This window comes from Gymnodraco acuticeps, unplaced genomic scaffold, assembly GCF_902827175.1.
Source record: "Gymnodraco acuticeps unplaced genomic scaffold, fGymAcu1.1, whole genome shotgun sequence".
Lineage (NCBI taxonomy): Eukaryota > Metazoa > Chordata > Actinopteri > Perciformes > Bathydraconidae > Gymnodraco > Gymnodraco acuticeps.
This window is the reverse complement of record NW_022992160.1, coordinates 590,624-607,486: the sequence shown is the minus strand read 5'-3', so window position 1 is coordinate 607,486 and position 16,863 is coordinate 590,624. Positions and strand designations below refer to the sequence as shown.

General features: G+C 42.1%; 1 protein-coding gene across 1 annotated transcript in view; it reads right to left on the bottom strand.

Annotated features, from left to right (window-relative positions):
* Positions 1 to 912: 912 nt before the first annotated feature.
* The window catches only part of dse (dermatan sulfate epimerase), a 25,733-nt gene continuing 9,782 nt past the window's right edge, over positions 913 to 16,863 (bottom strand). Inside the window, 16 exon segments of the mRNA XM_034204545.1 lie at positions 913 to 2,733; positions 2,735 to 2,991; positions 2,994 to 3,054; positions 3,056 to 3,172; positions 3,174 to 3,263; positions 3,265 to 3,315; positions 3,317 to 3,868; positions 3,870 to 3,956; positions 3,958 to 4,070; positions 4,073 to 4,097; positions 4,099 to 4,229; positions 4,232 to 4,288; positions 5,184 to 5,211; positions 5,213 to 5,377; positions 5,379 to 5,410; positions 7,944 to 8,183. Of these exon segments, the coding sequence (XP_034060436.1) occupies positions 2,521 to 2,733; positions 2,735 to 2,991; positions 2,994 to 3,054; positions 3,056 to 3,172; positions 3,174 to 3,263; positions 3,265 to 3,315; positions 3,317 to 3,868; positions 3,870 to 3,956; positions 3,958 to 4,070; positions 4,073 to 4,097; positions 4,099 to 4,229; positions 4,232 to 4,288; positions 5,184 to 5,211; positions 5,213 to 5,377; positions 5,379 to 5,410; positions 7,944 to 8,183 (2,219 nt within the window). The 3' untranslated portion in view covers positions 913 to 2,520.

The following is a 16,863-nucleotide window of genomic DNA, read 5'->3' as shown; positions in this document are numbered from 1 at the left end:
GTGTCATCATTAAATAATTACAAGCTTCCAATGTTCACAAATCCCTTATATAACACGTGCTTGGTGAATCTGAACCTGTCTGAAAACCGTCTCTACATCTGGACAGTTTTTATAATGCTGCACTGATTTTGCCGGAAGATTGATTAAGTATTTACCCATCAAAAAGTATATTTATAAATATGAAACACTAATATCATCCAGTATAGGTACTGAAACACTGATGATTGGACGTTGTTTTCCTTTACTGTGTACCTTGCACATATTTAGTATGGTGCCCAGGAGACCTTAACACGTTATAACTTGAAAGGAAAAGCCTTCTGATATCCAAATTCCATTGTGTTTTTATGACTGCCTGATTATCATCTTTCTTTTTTGCTATAGAGCTCCATTGTTATTAAGAACTAAAGTGGCATGTGTCTTCGTCACCATGAACACACACTGTAGTGTATTCCTGATGACATGACACTTACAAGAACCCCAAATGATTCTGTTGATGAGGAAAGCCCAAAGTTCAAAAGTCACTTGTTGACCCATTAGAGCAGGCTGTAATTTGTTGACATAATACATTTCATTAAAGTCATGTTCCGTTTTGTTCAGTGTCTGAACTAAGTGTAATCATGTATGTACTGTAGGCGGGGCCGTGAGCCAGCAGGAACCAGGACACTGACACTGAAGCTTCCTTTTTGAGTTTCTCTGAAAAAGCTTGAATAATGAAGATAAGTGTATCCTCCATGAGTTCTGCTGGACTTGCACTTATTCTGATTTCTAACTGTTCTGTGTCCGGGGTGGGGGTCTTTTCATGATGTGTTTGTCTGAGCTGCACTTTGGAGCTCTCTTTGCCCCTTCAATACATATTGTATATTTAACTAACATTTCAGAGTTCACACATTCACTAGACACAAAACACAATGAATGCATTTGGTAATTTTATTTACAAATGGTAAAAAAACACCATAAAAATATATCTTGCTTTCACATATATACATTTCAATGCTTTCCTATGAACTATGTCGTCAGGACATGGGGCGCCTGCATCATAGTGGCTAACCTTTGATACAGACCGGACACACACACACACACACACACTTCACACACACTCGTTCTGAAGCTCCACAGAAGCTTTTACATCAGAGGAGGTCTGGTCTCATCCCGGTGTTCATCAATTCTGATTTGGAATCAGCTGTTTCTCCTGAATACCCGTGAGGTAGATCTTACCACTTTTCAACCATAAACAAACACATCTGAGATTTCAAGAATAACTCCGGGGGAAAGCTGAGGATGTGATGAGAATAAAGCCGTCCTCATTTTAGAAACAGTTTGAACAGTTCAAATGTTATACATTACAATTTACACAAATTAAATACTTGTATACAAATTAAGCCCAATGAAGCTCATTTGTGATTTTAAGGCTATATACAAAATATTAATTATATATATAATTCACTATTATTTGGAAAATAAAGTTGTAAATTCTAGAAAGAAAATATGATGATAGCAAAAGACATAATAACATTTTGTTTAAAGTATAGAAAGCTACAAAGAAGAATCATATTGAGAAACAAAAAGCATTATAGTATAAAGTATAATAATCATAATGTGAAGAGAATAAAAGCCATGATGTGATGAGAATAAAAAGCATAATATAAAGAGAATAGTCCTAATCCCAGAGAAAGTCTCATATGAGATAAGACATGATGTCATGGTTTAGTCTCTGTCCTCGTAGATAGAAGCTATACTTCACTCGTTCCAAGAGTAGCAGCGGACATCCTGCCTGTGACTATGATCAAAGAGATAAGGGTTTCAAGGATCATCTTATAATGCTATCTTTCAAACATTGGGACTTTTTTATTGTAAAATTACAACTTTATTCGTACAATACTTTTTTAATAGAAAATATTTTCATTATCAGAATCTTTCTTGAAATCTCAGATATGTTTTATTGTCGTCTGTTCGCTCATAGCATAGACACGCATTTACACAAGTTGTGTTCATTAGCATATTATGCAGACACAAGTTATAAACACAGGTGGCCGACTAGGACAGTTTGAGTGGTTTTGGAGGTTATTGAGGATGTTGAATCCATTTCTGACATTTTCAGGATCAAATATTGCAGTTTTAACCAGAAAGTGGCAATAACTGTACTCCGGGTGGGCTGATTTTGATGAATTTTGGGCCCATTTTAAAGTTTTAGGGGACTCAAAACTGCCATTTAAAAGAACAAAATAATTGTTGCTTTTGTCTGCATGTGCTAATTAATGCTATTTATGCTAATGGTGCAAATAGTCACATTTCTCGTACGTGTGAACCTACCTGGCAATAAGCCGTTTCTGATTTGGAACATATGCAGGTGAGCATCCGGCAGTTTCTATGTGCTGGGACCCCTACTATACATTTCTAACATAAAACTTTGGGTCCCTCAACATTTCCAGGTTCACTATGCTGACAACTATCCTTTTGTGTTCTAAAATCTGCCTCAGACTGGGTGTGGGGGGCCGCCTGGGGTCATTGGTCTGTGGTGTATTAACACTGTGAGTGAGAGCAGGAGGAGTAGAGGTACAGCAGGATGAAGCAGTCGATCAGAAGGATCGTGTAGAAACATCTCTGCGTGTGCAGACTGCGCCCCCTCTGGAAGCGAGTCAGCAGCACGGCCAGCAGCAGGAAGAAGGTGGCCGTGTTCAGCAGGAGGAAGAGGCGGATGTAGGAGGCGGTGCTGGAGAGACCCTCGCTCCCCCTCCGTGGCCACCATGTGAACCTCCTTAAATTTGCGGCCCTTGACAAAAGCCCCCTTTCTGTTTTTGCGACCGTCGGTATAATCCATAAAGGCCCGCGAGTCGCCCTCCCCCTCCTCTGGACTGTCCTCATATGTACGCTTTGAAGTCCTCTGTCTCACCTTCTTCTCATTCACCTCAACCTGTGCGAAAATGTCAGGTAGAGTCTCAGACAGCTTCTCCCCAAGGTTCACTTTCCTCCCCCCTTTCACCCTGCCCTGTTCTTGGACATAGCAAACATCTTCTCTATGACCTCCTCCGTCTTCTTCTTGTCTGAGAACTGGAGGCAGGCGCTCTGCAGTCTTTCTGAAGCTGGCGGTGTTGAGAACCCGTCCCAGGATGTGTCTCTCCATCTGCTGGAAGACGGGCTTGACGTGCTTGTAAGGTTGGTCCTCCACCACGTTGAACGTATTCCTCCACTTCCTCAGGGGAGGCTGTCCTCCTCAGCCGCCGCACGACTTCTCGAAGACGGATCTTCTTGTGGGTCGGCACCAGCAACCATGGCGAACAGGGGCTTGCTGGGGACCTCTCCGGTCAGCAGGTAGACTGGTGTAGGTGTGCTCCTTGGTGGACAGGTAGATGTCCACCCTCTGGTCATCGCCACGCAGGCTGAAGCTCTGTACATCCACGCCTGGTCCATAGAAAATGTAGGCAACCCTAGTGTGAGGGTACCTCAATGGCATAGTGACGTTCACATAGTTGGAGCCATTGTACGGGTAGCCTCGAGGGTAGTTCCAGTAACCCACCACCCCTTTGTTACTGTAGCCGGTGTCATCCATCCAGAACATCTTGTAGTTATCCTCCCCGTGGGATACGAAAGCTCCATGAACACCATCTATCTTGGTACTCTGGAATGGCAGCTCCGTGTTGTGGAAGAAGGCACTCATCGCCCTGGTGGGGCTATCCGGGTCCAGGTGGATGTGGTCCACCAGGAGCAGGAGCTGTGGGTGGAGAAGGAGCAGGTTCCTCTGGAAGCTCCTGATCTTCAGCTCGGGACTGTAAGAGGAATGTCCCTCCCCTCGGATGAAGACCATGCCCTGCCTCTCCATGGCAGCCTCCACTCTGCCCTGGGCATCCGCCGCCAAGCCCCCAACCTTGTAACTTCAACCACTTGGAGTCGCAAGCCTCTGTCACCTGTCCAGCCCACGGCTTGAAGCAGCTCCCTGGGATAGCAGAGCTGAACAAGATGCGCGTTGTTCAGCAGAGTGTACTTGGGTCCATACAGAGCCTCTGTGATGAACGGGACCCCGTTGGGCACAAAGGTGAAAGTGTTCTGATCAGGGTGCTCGTGGCCAGCGTTAAGTTCCTCCACCCTTTGATCCACTCCTTTGTACTTGTTCTTGTGAACGATGTCGAGACTGGCCCGCCCCCCCAGCTTCCCACGCCTTGAAGGACAGAAGGTGCGGTTGGTGTCTGCAGGTAGAGCGCTGCCATACGTCACCACCCCCCAGTCCTCAAAGGGTGAAGTTGAGATGTTCCGAAATCTGATGGAGGCTTCGGAAACAGTCCTGGAATCATACCTGCAATTACAAGAGAGGACGGATGTCAGAGGGGTGAAGTACCAATAAAGACATCAATCAAAAGCCACTGACAGTGAGAGGTTTGAATACTGTACATCAGTTTTTCCGCCAGACCAGGGCTGAGAGGGCGTAGAGGGCGTCCACCCCGAGAGCGGGTATCTATAAGGGACTTGAGCCGTCTCCTTATAGATACTGTCTTTTTACGTTAGTGAGCCGGATCATTTGGCTCTCGCTCTCTTAAAGCGCCGGCTGTTTCGACTCCCAAATGGCTCCTTTTTGTTATTTCAAGCGATAAAAACTCTCGATCTTCTCTCAAATTATTAATTTTTTGGACGCCCTCGGCTCAAGTTCAGGGCAATCCCGAGCTGAATAAGGGCGTCAAATGACGGCAAGACGCCCCCCTGGCGGAACGCTGCTGTACATACATTGTAGTTGATATTTCTCTCAAAATACAAGAACCCTAACCCCAATTGGGCCAATAGAGTAGTTTTTTGAGTGCATTTCCCCACTGTTATACCTCTGATGTGCAATAACTCTGCCTGTAAACGTAACACTTTGAGTAATATCAACTCAATATACACTCCATTGCAATTTACGCTTAATATTAATTTCAATTATTTTTCAATCTGTAAATAGTACCAGCTACTTCTACATTTGTATATGGTCTTTTAAAATATACTGCTACTTAATTTCTTTACTATACTTGGCCATAAACCTGTTTCTGATTCAGATTTTTTTCGGATTCTTTCTACTCTCTCTTTATGTAATGTGTAAGTCTACTCTAATGAATCTGCTACTATACTCTTGCTGTTGTAATACCGTACATTTCCCCATTGCGGGACAAATAAAGGAATTCTGATTCTGAAGATAAAAATTGTATTTCCTTGAATGAAACCAAGTGGAGCGTCTCACCAGATGAACTCCTGTGTGGAGGGTACACCATCGCTGGCCTTTCCCCGCCTGCCCCGGCCCCTCCATCACCCTGTTTCGATGGATCAGATCTGCCAGCCAGTTTCCACTGCCGTTACGCAACACATAGCGGTCCAAGAAGACCAGCTGGCTCTCTGGCCCGTAGAACCAGTTGTAGTGTAGAATCTGCAATGGCCACCGTCCGCTGAAATCCTGGTGAAAACACAGTGGAAACTTTATTGGTGGACAAAAGACAAATAAAATGCTCATGTATGACTGATGCTGAAATGTGCATTGCAGACAAGACAGGAAGAGATGACTGTGTGATGAATGTGTGCAATCTTTGCCAATTCCAACAAACTACCACACAGAGCTCAGCACAAAGAATTTTCCCTGAAGTCACGGATATGTTACAAAGATGCTCCCCAGCAGTGAACCCTCAGCCCCCTCTGCTGTGACCCGGCTCAGTCCACAGCCCAGCACAGATTGTTGGCACTGATTTGTTGTCTGTAATTATGTTAGTTATCTCACTCTGCTGCTGAGAGGGTTCTTAGAAACCAGCTATAGAACTTCAGCATGTAATCACAGTCAATCATTTGTCAGGATAAACAATCGTAAACAGAAACTCTGGAGCAGCATCCCTGTGAGCGTGGCTGGACACTGAACACACGCTTTCATATACGCAAGGACGTTTGCATGATAAAATAAGATACACTATAAAAACGGAAATGTTGACTTTAATGCAATGTTTTATGTCAACAGATTACACATAACCAGTGGCGGTGCCAGGGTATGGCTGGGGTAGGCTACAGCCATACAAGAAACGTCTTAGCCCCACCATGAAAAATGATGTTAAAGTAAGCACTAGGGCTGCACGATATTGAAAAAACGACATTGCGATTTTTTCCCCCTGCAGATATATATGCGTTTTTTAACTATATTTAACCGGATGAAGGATTCGAAAATTCTTTTTTTACTTATAGTGAAAACTACCTTGGATGATGGTTAGTAGACTAAAAGCTTTAGGAATCCAAAGTACAACATATAATAAGTACCCTGTATCAAGATTGATGCAAAACAAGTTACATTTTAACCTTTTAGAGAGATTAGCAACAAAAACACGTCTGGGGCCATTTGGGTGGATTTTTCCATATCTCTGTCCCCCCTTGGTCAATTTTGACGAATGAAATCTCTTTATAACCGCTAGAAGCCAATGGAATCGAGGGGAAGTTCTACACACACCAACACATGAACAAATAAGGAGTGAGACTGACGCGTAGCCAAAACCGGAAGCGGCATACACTCTTGGTGCTACCATTAGCAGCTAACTTTTGTGCCCCGATTTTTACATAAAAATTGAATTATGGATTATAAACAATTGCTTCAAAGCCACAGAAACATTATCACCTATGGATCAACCGATTCAGCCCCGTTTTTTTCTCGTTTTAATATGCCATTGAACACGTCTTTTGATCAGATCGACAGCTACGGTGAGACGACTCCGTAAAGCTCCGTAAAAGGTACGTGTTGTGATGTCTGTGTTTGCTTCCCCTGTCACGAGATCGGATCGCTTAGTGATGATACTTAAATAATCTGTGGAGTCTCAGCTTTAATCGGATATATTGTATGTGCAGTTTCGATAAGTAATAAGGGTATCTTTATTTTGAATTCTGTGCTAAAGTGCGTTAGCATTTTTTCGCTTAGTGCCAATTCAGAGGCTTGGTATTACCCTTGTGTTTTGTTTTGGTAAAAATGGTTCATATCTTCAGTTAGCTGAGATTCTTCCCGTTAATCTGGTGCTACACATTAATAGTTTCATAAATGTTAAATGCCGTTTTATTTCATACAGTTCCATTTTGATTGAGACAGGGAAATAATCTCGTGGCGTTTCACTGTCAAGGCGGCGATATAGCGTGTATGTAATTACATTGTAAATACTGATTTGAGCCCCACCACTGTATGGGTTAGCCCTACCATAGATTACCCAACAAAAATACTCTGGAGCCGCCACTGCACATAACTGTATATGGTTAGTTGAAAGCAGTAATATTAAAGGTGGGGTAGGTAAGTTTGAGAAACCGGCTCGAGATACACTTGTTGTTATATTCCATGGAATGCTCTTAACATCCCGATAGCAATGAATATCTGAAGTGCTTTGACAAAAATCCATAAAATATCTCATCTGTGGAAGCCGTGGCGCTGTTAAAAAAAGCACGACCAATCATCTGAGCCGGCCCGGCTAAAGTAACTGGATGGCCTACCTGCCTGTCAGCCTTCCATCTGTGCACAAACTTATCTCGTGCCCTCATTGGTCATGTGCGCGTTCGTGTGTGTTGGAGGAGGGGCTCTGTAAGGAAGTGGCAGATTTTTTTCCATCTGTGTATTTTCAAATTCTAGCGCACTCGAGCTGGTTCCTCTAAAATTACCTACCCCCCTTTAAGTTTGAATAAAAATATTAGGTTCAAATTCATATCATTGCTTTCAACTAACCTAATACAGTTATGTGAAATCTGTTGACATAATACATTTAATTAAAGTCAACGTTTCAGTTGTTTCAGAGTAAGATAAGATGGACCTTCCTCCTAGGGATATTCAGGCGTCATAGCAGCAACAGAATACGATAGAAACACAGATAGAACACATAATAAGAATAAATATAAAATAAGGAAAAATAAGAACAAACCTGTAGTAATAGTATGAGTTGAAATAACAACAATGACATGAAGTGAAATGATGGGACGTTTACCTGGCAGGACGGTTCGGTACAGGAAGGCGAAGTGCTGCAGCAGCCAGGGGTGGTCGAAGTGGCTGATGGAGAAGTGGCGCTGCACCAGGAACATGTACTGGAACAGGGAGCGGGTGGTGTAGGTCCCGTAGGCCACGCCCTCATACAGGGAGCCGTCCGTCACGTCCTGCAGCAGCACCATGGACTTCTCCATGATGGACAGCACCTGCTTGGTCCACAGGTAGGCCTCCTGCAGGTAGCCTGCAACACAGGAACACAGTGTGAGCCCCCGACCCTCATCTGTTTGAAGGGCTGCACCAACATGTTTGGTTTGAGCCGTAAACTGAACCGAGCACACTGAGCTGAGCTGACAGCCGTTTACCAAACTATACCATAGTTCATCTCAGTATTCATTTGTCCACAGTCAATACAGACTGTGCACTCGTGTGCAATAAACCTGCAATGTGCAATATAAACTAAGTGCAATTGTACTATAATCACAAAATACATCTTTTCATAAATGTCCCAAAACTCTTTTATTTTAAGGTTGCAATACTTTAATATGCTTTTTATATGTCACTTAGTTTTACTTAATGTGCTGTTACTCATGTTTTAGCCATGGTTGTGTACATAATTGTCTTTATTTTAAATTGTATTACTAATGTCTGCTTTTCTTTTGTATTATTGCATACTTCTTCTTTACCTGTTATGCCACAAGTGACTTTGTAAAGTTCCCCGCTGTGGGACTCAAAAGGAATTCTGATAAACCATGGGGAGAGCAGACCTGTGATGAACAGATTCACATCTTTAAATGACCACATCATTATATATGTAAACATAGGTAAATCATAGCTTTAAATCCCATTGTTTCTGAAGTGTGTAATACACACTGGTGTCAGATTGCTGTCCACTATTATAGTATTTGAAGTTCTATATGCGAGTTACCTTGTATAATACATATTGAAAATAATTGGCTGAAATGTACATTTCAGGAGATGTTGTTTCTGGATTACACCTGAAATATCTCCTTTCATGTTTTGATGCTGCCATAACCCAGATACGGTCAGAAAGGCGGCCCCATTTGGCAGCAGCGCTCTGTTTGTGTGAGAATAGCTGCGCTACGTGACAGAGACTTGCTTTTGCTCAACAAGGTTTTGCGCAGAGCTTCACGGTAAGCACACCTAGTTCGTTTTGTTGCTATGGTTACCTACCCTGCCCTTTCGAATAGCTCTTATATCATTGTTTTTTCTTTAGAAGGTCAGCTTGCAATGGAGGTCAAAGATGAAATCATTTCAACTTTGAGCGAGTGCGATGCCGAGGGAATCACTTCTGTCTGCTCCTTCCAGAAGAGACAGCAGAACAGAACGTGTGTCGCTCCAGCTTCTATCAATGATTGATGGACCATACTGTATTTGTGTGGCAACTTTGTAGGAGAAGTACTGATGAGCCAAATTTGAGAACAATTTAGGAGAGTACAGTAATGTGTAAGTGCACATGGCCAGTAGAAAAAGGAATGGAACACAACATTAGATATTCTCACATCTATATATTGTGTCCACGTGACTGACTGAATTTGATGAGTGACCTCATATTACATTACACATTACATTGCATTTAGCTGACGCTTTTATCCAAAGCGACTTACAATAAGTACATTCGACCAGGAAGACACAACCTTGAAGAAAACAGAATCATATAAGTACATCAGGTTTCATAGAGCCAAACATTTCAAGTTACTCAACTGGCTTTAGATAAGCCAGTCCTTTATTAGTATAAAAGTGCTTTGTTAATAGTTCTATCGCTCGAAGTGGAGTCGAAAGAGATGAGTTTTCAGTTTGCGCCGGAAGATGTGTAAGCTTATAATATAAAATGTCAATAACGGTCTATGGTATATTCATATTGACTCTGTGGATAGTGTCTGTATTATACTGTATATTTATATACATGATTTACTGCTTTATTTGTATTTTTATTGCTATTTAACTATATTTTATTACGGTGTAAAATATTTTTTGTTTTATTTAGATTTCTTGTTTTTTTATATGTTATATGCACCATGACATCAAGTTAAAATTCCTAGTATGTGCGAACCTATCTGGCAATAAACCTGTTTCTGATTCTGATTTCTTTCTGATGATCTAGAGCAGGGCTGGCCAACCAGTCAGAGGTAAAGAGCCAATCATACTGTGTTACTGCAAAGAGCCACATCATACACACATGCTGGGTGTATCTCTCTCTCTCTCTCTCTCTCTCTCTCTCTCTCTCTCTCTCTCTCCTCTCTCTCTCTCTCTCTCTCTCTCTCTCTCTTTCTCTCTCTCTCTGCCTTTCTGTGAGCTCCCTCACTCTCTTCTCTATGTGCCCCTCTCTATCTCTCAAAAAAATGAAAAAATTTACAATAATTGACACACACACACACACACACACACCACACACACAAAGACACACGCTCCCATAGACACACACACCTTCTCACACACAGACACACACACCTCTGCTCAGCCAGATTTCGATAGATTTTGATATTGACAGAAATGGACTTACACCTCTCCTACCAGTATTAAGACGAGAGGCCAGTTATTGTCAATCATCAATATTGTGTCTCACACAAACTCTCAGTTCAAAACATTTGAAAAAGTAGTTATCTTTCTATGCATGTTGCTTCTTTGAAACGTGCAGAGGATGTGGAAGGGGCTCAAATGCATGAAAGGGCACATTTGCGATTTTTGTTAATAATTTAATAAAATATGCCTGGACTTTTTTCTCCCTGTCTGTATCTCACACACAGATTCATGACAGTTATTTAAAAATAAATGTAAATCAATGAAGTGTATTTTTGTTTAATTGTCCTCACATGACATCTCAACTTGTACCTAACCCTCTGACTGACAGAAGCTCTGCTGACAGAGATGCACTTCTCTCTTGTTTATTTCTTTACCGCGAATCACCAACTTCGGGAGTCCTTCTGTGCCAGTAGCCAGCTGTCCGGGAGCAGGCCTTCTCACATACACATATACAACTGCAAATTGTTACCGTTTTGATTTGATAACATTATATTGAGTTATTACGGTTTATCTGAGTTATATTTCTGCCGATCGGAAGCAGATCTCTCCCTTCACTGTCACATCGCGAGTGCAGTAAAGCCCGCCTCCAGTACTGCAGGATCTGCATTCTGATTGGCTAAAGCACTTCTTTGTTGGAAACTCTGTAACGATTGGGCTGGAACCTGTGTGTCGTTAACCCTTTGTGAACTGGGATACATATGCGCAAAAAAAACAAAATAAACAATTACAATTCGATATGAACTGAGGAGCCGCATGAGACTCGGCAAAGAGCTCCATGCGGCCACTCCTGATCTATAGTGTAATCAATTTATATACTGCTGTTAATAATATGTATACCTCCTTATACTGTTTGTAGTGTAAACACATCAGTTTGTTTATATCCGTCACATGTATTTTTATACAGTATATATATAGATATATACTTGAATAACTGCACTTTCTGCTTGTTTTGCACTTCTGGTTAGACGCTAACTGCATTTCGTACTTGTACTCCGTGCAATGACAATAAAGTTGAATTGAATCTAATCTGTAACTACAAGAACACTATGAGAGCAGTGATCCTCTCTGCAAGCAGGACCATGAAAGTGCCTCTCTTTGTGAATATATTATCACCAGGACATAAAATGAGAGATTTATAGTATATGAGTGTGTTATGTCAAAACAGCCTTACAGCCAGCACGTCTTCTTCAACACGTGTTCCCTGAAGAAACCTTCCACACTTAGCCCGCAGACACACTGCTCCATGTCTCCTCTCACACACTGGAACACACACAGAGACTGCACTCTGGGAACAAGCGACCACTACACACTGCAGCCACAGTTCTGGAGGAGTTCGGGCCAGCAGCTACATCCCAAACACTGTTTGGTTTGGGCCCACACAGAGCAGGTATTTACCATCAAACAGGAACTCCTGGCACGCACAAAGACGATATTTACTGACACACCGAGCAGCCTCCCCAGTCAGTCGAGCCACACTTCACAGCAGCTCGGCCTGCGAGCCTCTTCTGGACTTTCCTCAAAAGTAAAAACACCGTGTACCATTCAGTCCTTAGGATGGCTGTGATGGCCTCAGCCACACAGGGGTAAATGATTACACTGCACTCTCACCTAGGGGGACCAGGTGCCAACAAGACACATGGGGGACTAACAGTACGTTTGTGCGGGACAATGAGGGAAATGTCACAGCTAATGGTGATGGCCCTCTCTTCTTTCTAAACAGCCATTGGATAAAAGCCCAGTTTTAGGCTGGCGACTGTTCATTCAATGCGGGACATAAGCTCAATGTGTGGGACAAATGATAAAGATGCTGTCCTGGTCACCCAACCCTCACCTCCAGGAGATTTTATTTGCTTGTAACCTGACATTATTTAGTTTATTTTCAAACATTTTAGCACAGCTAACACAAGTACTTCCTGGTTCAGCAAAAGACGTGACTGAGGGCTGAGGACGGATAAACAATGCAAGCAGCTATTTGGGTCAAACTGGGACAAACCCCATGCTTCCATGTCAAAGGGGGATTGGTCCTTTGTATTCTGCTCATCTTAATTACCTTGGCAAGGACCAAGCCACTATATATGTTCCTTGTTTTGTCATTGTGGCAGGTCGGTTTGTTCAGTTAACACCTGTTAAGTTGCTGTTATTTATTAGAGTATTTTCTCTTGATCTCTTTTATAGGCCTTTTATAGATATTCTTGCTTTAAATGTTTTTTGGGGTAATACAAAAAAAAGGTTTCTTTAAACAACTCCTGTGTCCTGTTGCCTGACTGCTTGTTCACTAACAATGGCTTTCAGGGAAAAAATAAACACGTTTTGTCAGCGCTCTTGCTAAACATGTATCCATCTCCACCATCCCCCACTATCTGACCGTTCAGCTGGTGGATGTTGGGCTAACCATCTGCTAACTGCTCTGCTGCTTTCTGCTGGGCAGATTCTTAGCATTGCTGGAAAGAAGGGTTGATAAGAACAGAATTCTAAATACCAAAACAATCAGCTAAAAGATGTGATTTGGCAACACACTACATGTGTGTAAAGTTATTTACTTAAGATAAACGCTCTGACACATACATCTGTAGATAACAATGTATTATAGATTTTCAGCAGCAGCTTGATGGTCGAAAATACAGACCTCCACTGACTAGTTAGCAGGACTAATAGAGAGGCGAAGTCCCGCCCATCTACCCATGGGACCTTATTTCTGAAAAAGTATGCATTAAGTCGATGGAGAGAGAAAACGTATCTCTCGATCCCGTTTGAATTGTGCCACGAATTACACATATGATGTTTGTCAATTTTAAAAAATAATTTCCATGTCAAAAAAGTCAGTTTGTCGTAAAACTGTTGAATATAAGACTATGAAATATACGCAACTAGAAAGACTACAAATCCCAGAATCCCGGTCCCGCATGCTGGCTCTTACGGAACCGAGTAACTCCCCTTGTAGAGCTCTCAACATGCCCAGACTTGTAGTGATTTTCACCTCTTTTAATACTTTCCGCCTCATTCTGAAAGAAAGAAGTGAAATGTTTCAACGTGACGGCCGTCTTGGTGTGTGGTGCGAGACGGAGATGTAGTTCATTGAGTGTTCACACAAACAAAGTGTTACTTCACAGTTTTACAAAACATTTTAATTTTTTTGACTTGCAAAATGATCTTTTAAATTGACAAACATGTGTAATTCGTGGCATAATTCAAACGGGATCGAAAGATAATCTTTCTCTCCCCATTGACTTCAATACATAATTTTTCCGAAATAAGGTCCCATGGAGTCAACCGGAAAGGGAGGGACTTCGCCTCTTTATAACATAAAAAGGCACACATGCTGAAAACCCAGCATAACATATAAACTACGCATTCTGGTACACTGAGAAGAACATTTAAAAATCTATTACTACCGGACATTTTAATAATATTTTATGCCATTGTTTGTGTTTCACTTTGTTCTGACAGCTGAACTTGCTGCTCCACAGAGAGAGAGTAAAGAGGAGATAGTTTGTGTGACTTACTTTAAATTGTGGGTAATGTAAGGGTAGACAGCCCCCATTGTTCTGTGACCTGTCAATCATCAAACCGGGGGTCATATTTCATTACGTGTTCATTTTTATCTGAAGTTCTACCCATGGATGTGTAAAGAATAGTTCTAATGCAAAGTTATTCTCCGTGGGGACTTCCGGCAACAATCTTGATTCTGATTGGCCAGAAGACTCGAAAAAAACATCAGCAAAGATGTTTTATGAGAGGATGATCACTACGTGACAGAAGTTTTCAAAAACGGTTATGGTCGTTAGAAAATCGGGCCTTCAAAATAAAAGTTTGGCTTTTTTCCACCAAAAAAAAAGAAGAAATGTAAACAAAGATTTCCATTTTTTTTCTTCACTCACACAACGGGTCCCACCAGTTGAGAACCACTGGTCTAGATGAACGGAAAAGAGGTTTCAAACTCCTTTATAACCTCCTTTAGCTTAGGAACCACTGGACCTCCCTCACCGAAAGGAGAAGAGAAAATGCTGCCCCACAATGCCTTGCAGCCGCAGCATTTGCCGTCACACAACATTTGGCCGTTCACGGAAACAACCGATTATGACCGAGAAATTATATCATGAAAGTTACGGTGCTTATTAAGCATTTTAAAACGTATGTGGTAAGTTGCCAAAGTGCTTTGTTTTGAATGTTCATCAGTATTATAATCAAAAAGAGAAATATGAACGTTAGTTTTACTGAAATGATCAAATAAAGTCAACATTTCACAGTCTTTACTGAGCTGTGTGGGGTTTGTTCAACTTTTAAAAGATGTTTGAATGGTGATATACACAGTGATAGATGTTAAGGACTAACGTTTATAATAAATACATCTGTATTGATTTTAAGATCTTTTAATAGTTCATACAATCATATGTGGACCGGAGGGAGAGGGTGACGAGCATAAGTTTCACTTTCCTTTTTTTTCAATTCCAACTTTGGTCATGAAGAATATGTTTCTCTGTTGTCCACGTTCATAAAGCATAAAGCAACAGCATCAGAGCACGGTGCAGAGTCTCTAGATGAGTTTACAGTAGTCCCTCGTTCTTATTGAACATCCATGTTGTAGTCGCTATAGAAAACTGTAGTTTCCATAGTTTCCCCACACAGCAGCAGACGCACATTTATGATGTCCGCTGGCGCATCATAAACACGTCGGATAGTGAAAGTGCAGTCGATTCTCTAAAGTACGCAGTCTCTTCTCTAAATCCTTTTGAATTCTCCTATGCACTATCCCTTAACTGTGGGTGTTTCTCAATCGCGAGGATGCTGGCTTGGTAGTCGCGTACTTCCAAGTCACTTCCTTCAGAAACGAAGCAAGTATGCTTCCAAGCCACGGCTTCGGAAAACGAAGAAGAATGGAACAGGCTAACAAGTGTGCCACTCTCTCTAACGGTTTCAACATAAATACCTCACGATGTCTATCTAATTATGAACTTGCTTTACTTTCACGAAACACATTTTTGGTGATAACAAACAAATGTAACAAAGTACATATTTACCAACACATGTTCTACGCCACTACATACTTACATTTAAACGTGTGCTGCGTCGGTTCAGCCATTCTCCGCAAGGGTTTTTGAAATTGGTCCCTGCATTGTGGGGATTTTAAGGAAGTCTACCCATTTAGAGATGGCAAATCCGGATCATTTTATGGACTCGGAGTCTTCTGAGTCAATCATTGAAGAGATCCGGATCATACGAGTCATTTGAGTCATTTGAGTCATATGAGTCAGCATGACCAAGACCGTAGAAATCCTACCGGTGAAACCGAAAAGTTGTTGCATTTAACCAGCATATTAAACTAACGTTACATTAACCTCCGCTACACAGTGTCTTTTGCTTTAATAAAACGTGTGTGTGTGTGCATTTTAAAAAATAAGTGTTTTGCATTATATGTATATAGTTATTTTAATATGTTCCTGTACTTAAGCTAATTTTGCACAATTGTGTTTTCATTTAATAATAATAATAATATAATATAATAAATAATAATAATTGTATAATTACATTTTATATATTCTAACTGTTTTGCAATTTTCTATCATTTGTTTCTTTTGTGTGCCATGTTCAAAATAAACGAGTTTCCAAGTAAGATCCTTATTGGAAATGCAGATATTATTACAGGAGACTGTTGCACAACATGACCATTTTGTTAGAAGTCTACACTGAAACTTAATTTAGAGCCGGAAAAATCGCGGGATCCGTGAATCCAGGTCAATGATCGAGAGAGACCAGTAGCCTACGAGGACTCAGAGCCGTAACATATAGCAGGCAGCAGATCCAGAGATCCAGCAGACTCGTCCCCATGCACGAATCTACAGCAGACTCAGCCCCTCCTCCGGCTCGCACGGCTCCCGCGAGTCCCACGGCTCCCGCGAGTCCCACGGCTCCCTCGACGAGTCGCAGCAGACTCAGAGATTTGCGGACTCACGGCTCACTCACGGCTCACGGCTCACTCACGGCTCCGCTTCACGGCTCCGAGTCCACGGTCTCACGAGTCCGCAGACTCACGGCTCACGGCTCACTCACGGCTCACGGCTCACTCACGGCTCCCGCGAGTCCAACGACTCACGGCTCACTCACGGCTCACGGGACTCTCGCGGGAGCCGGAGGAGGGGCTGAATTTGCTGTTGATTCGTGCATGGCGACGAGTCTGCTGGATCTCTGGATACAACAACGTTGTAATGTGATTGTACACGTTATAAAGAGAGTAAAGAGTGACGCAATTTATAGTTTTAATTGTTACGTCACATCAGGTGTAGGACTCAAAGGACTCGGGTTAATCGAGAGGGAGACTCGTCACGACCGGCTCATTACTAGGATCCGGGTTAATGATCCGGATGAATCATGACTCGCCCATC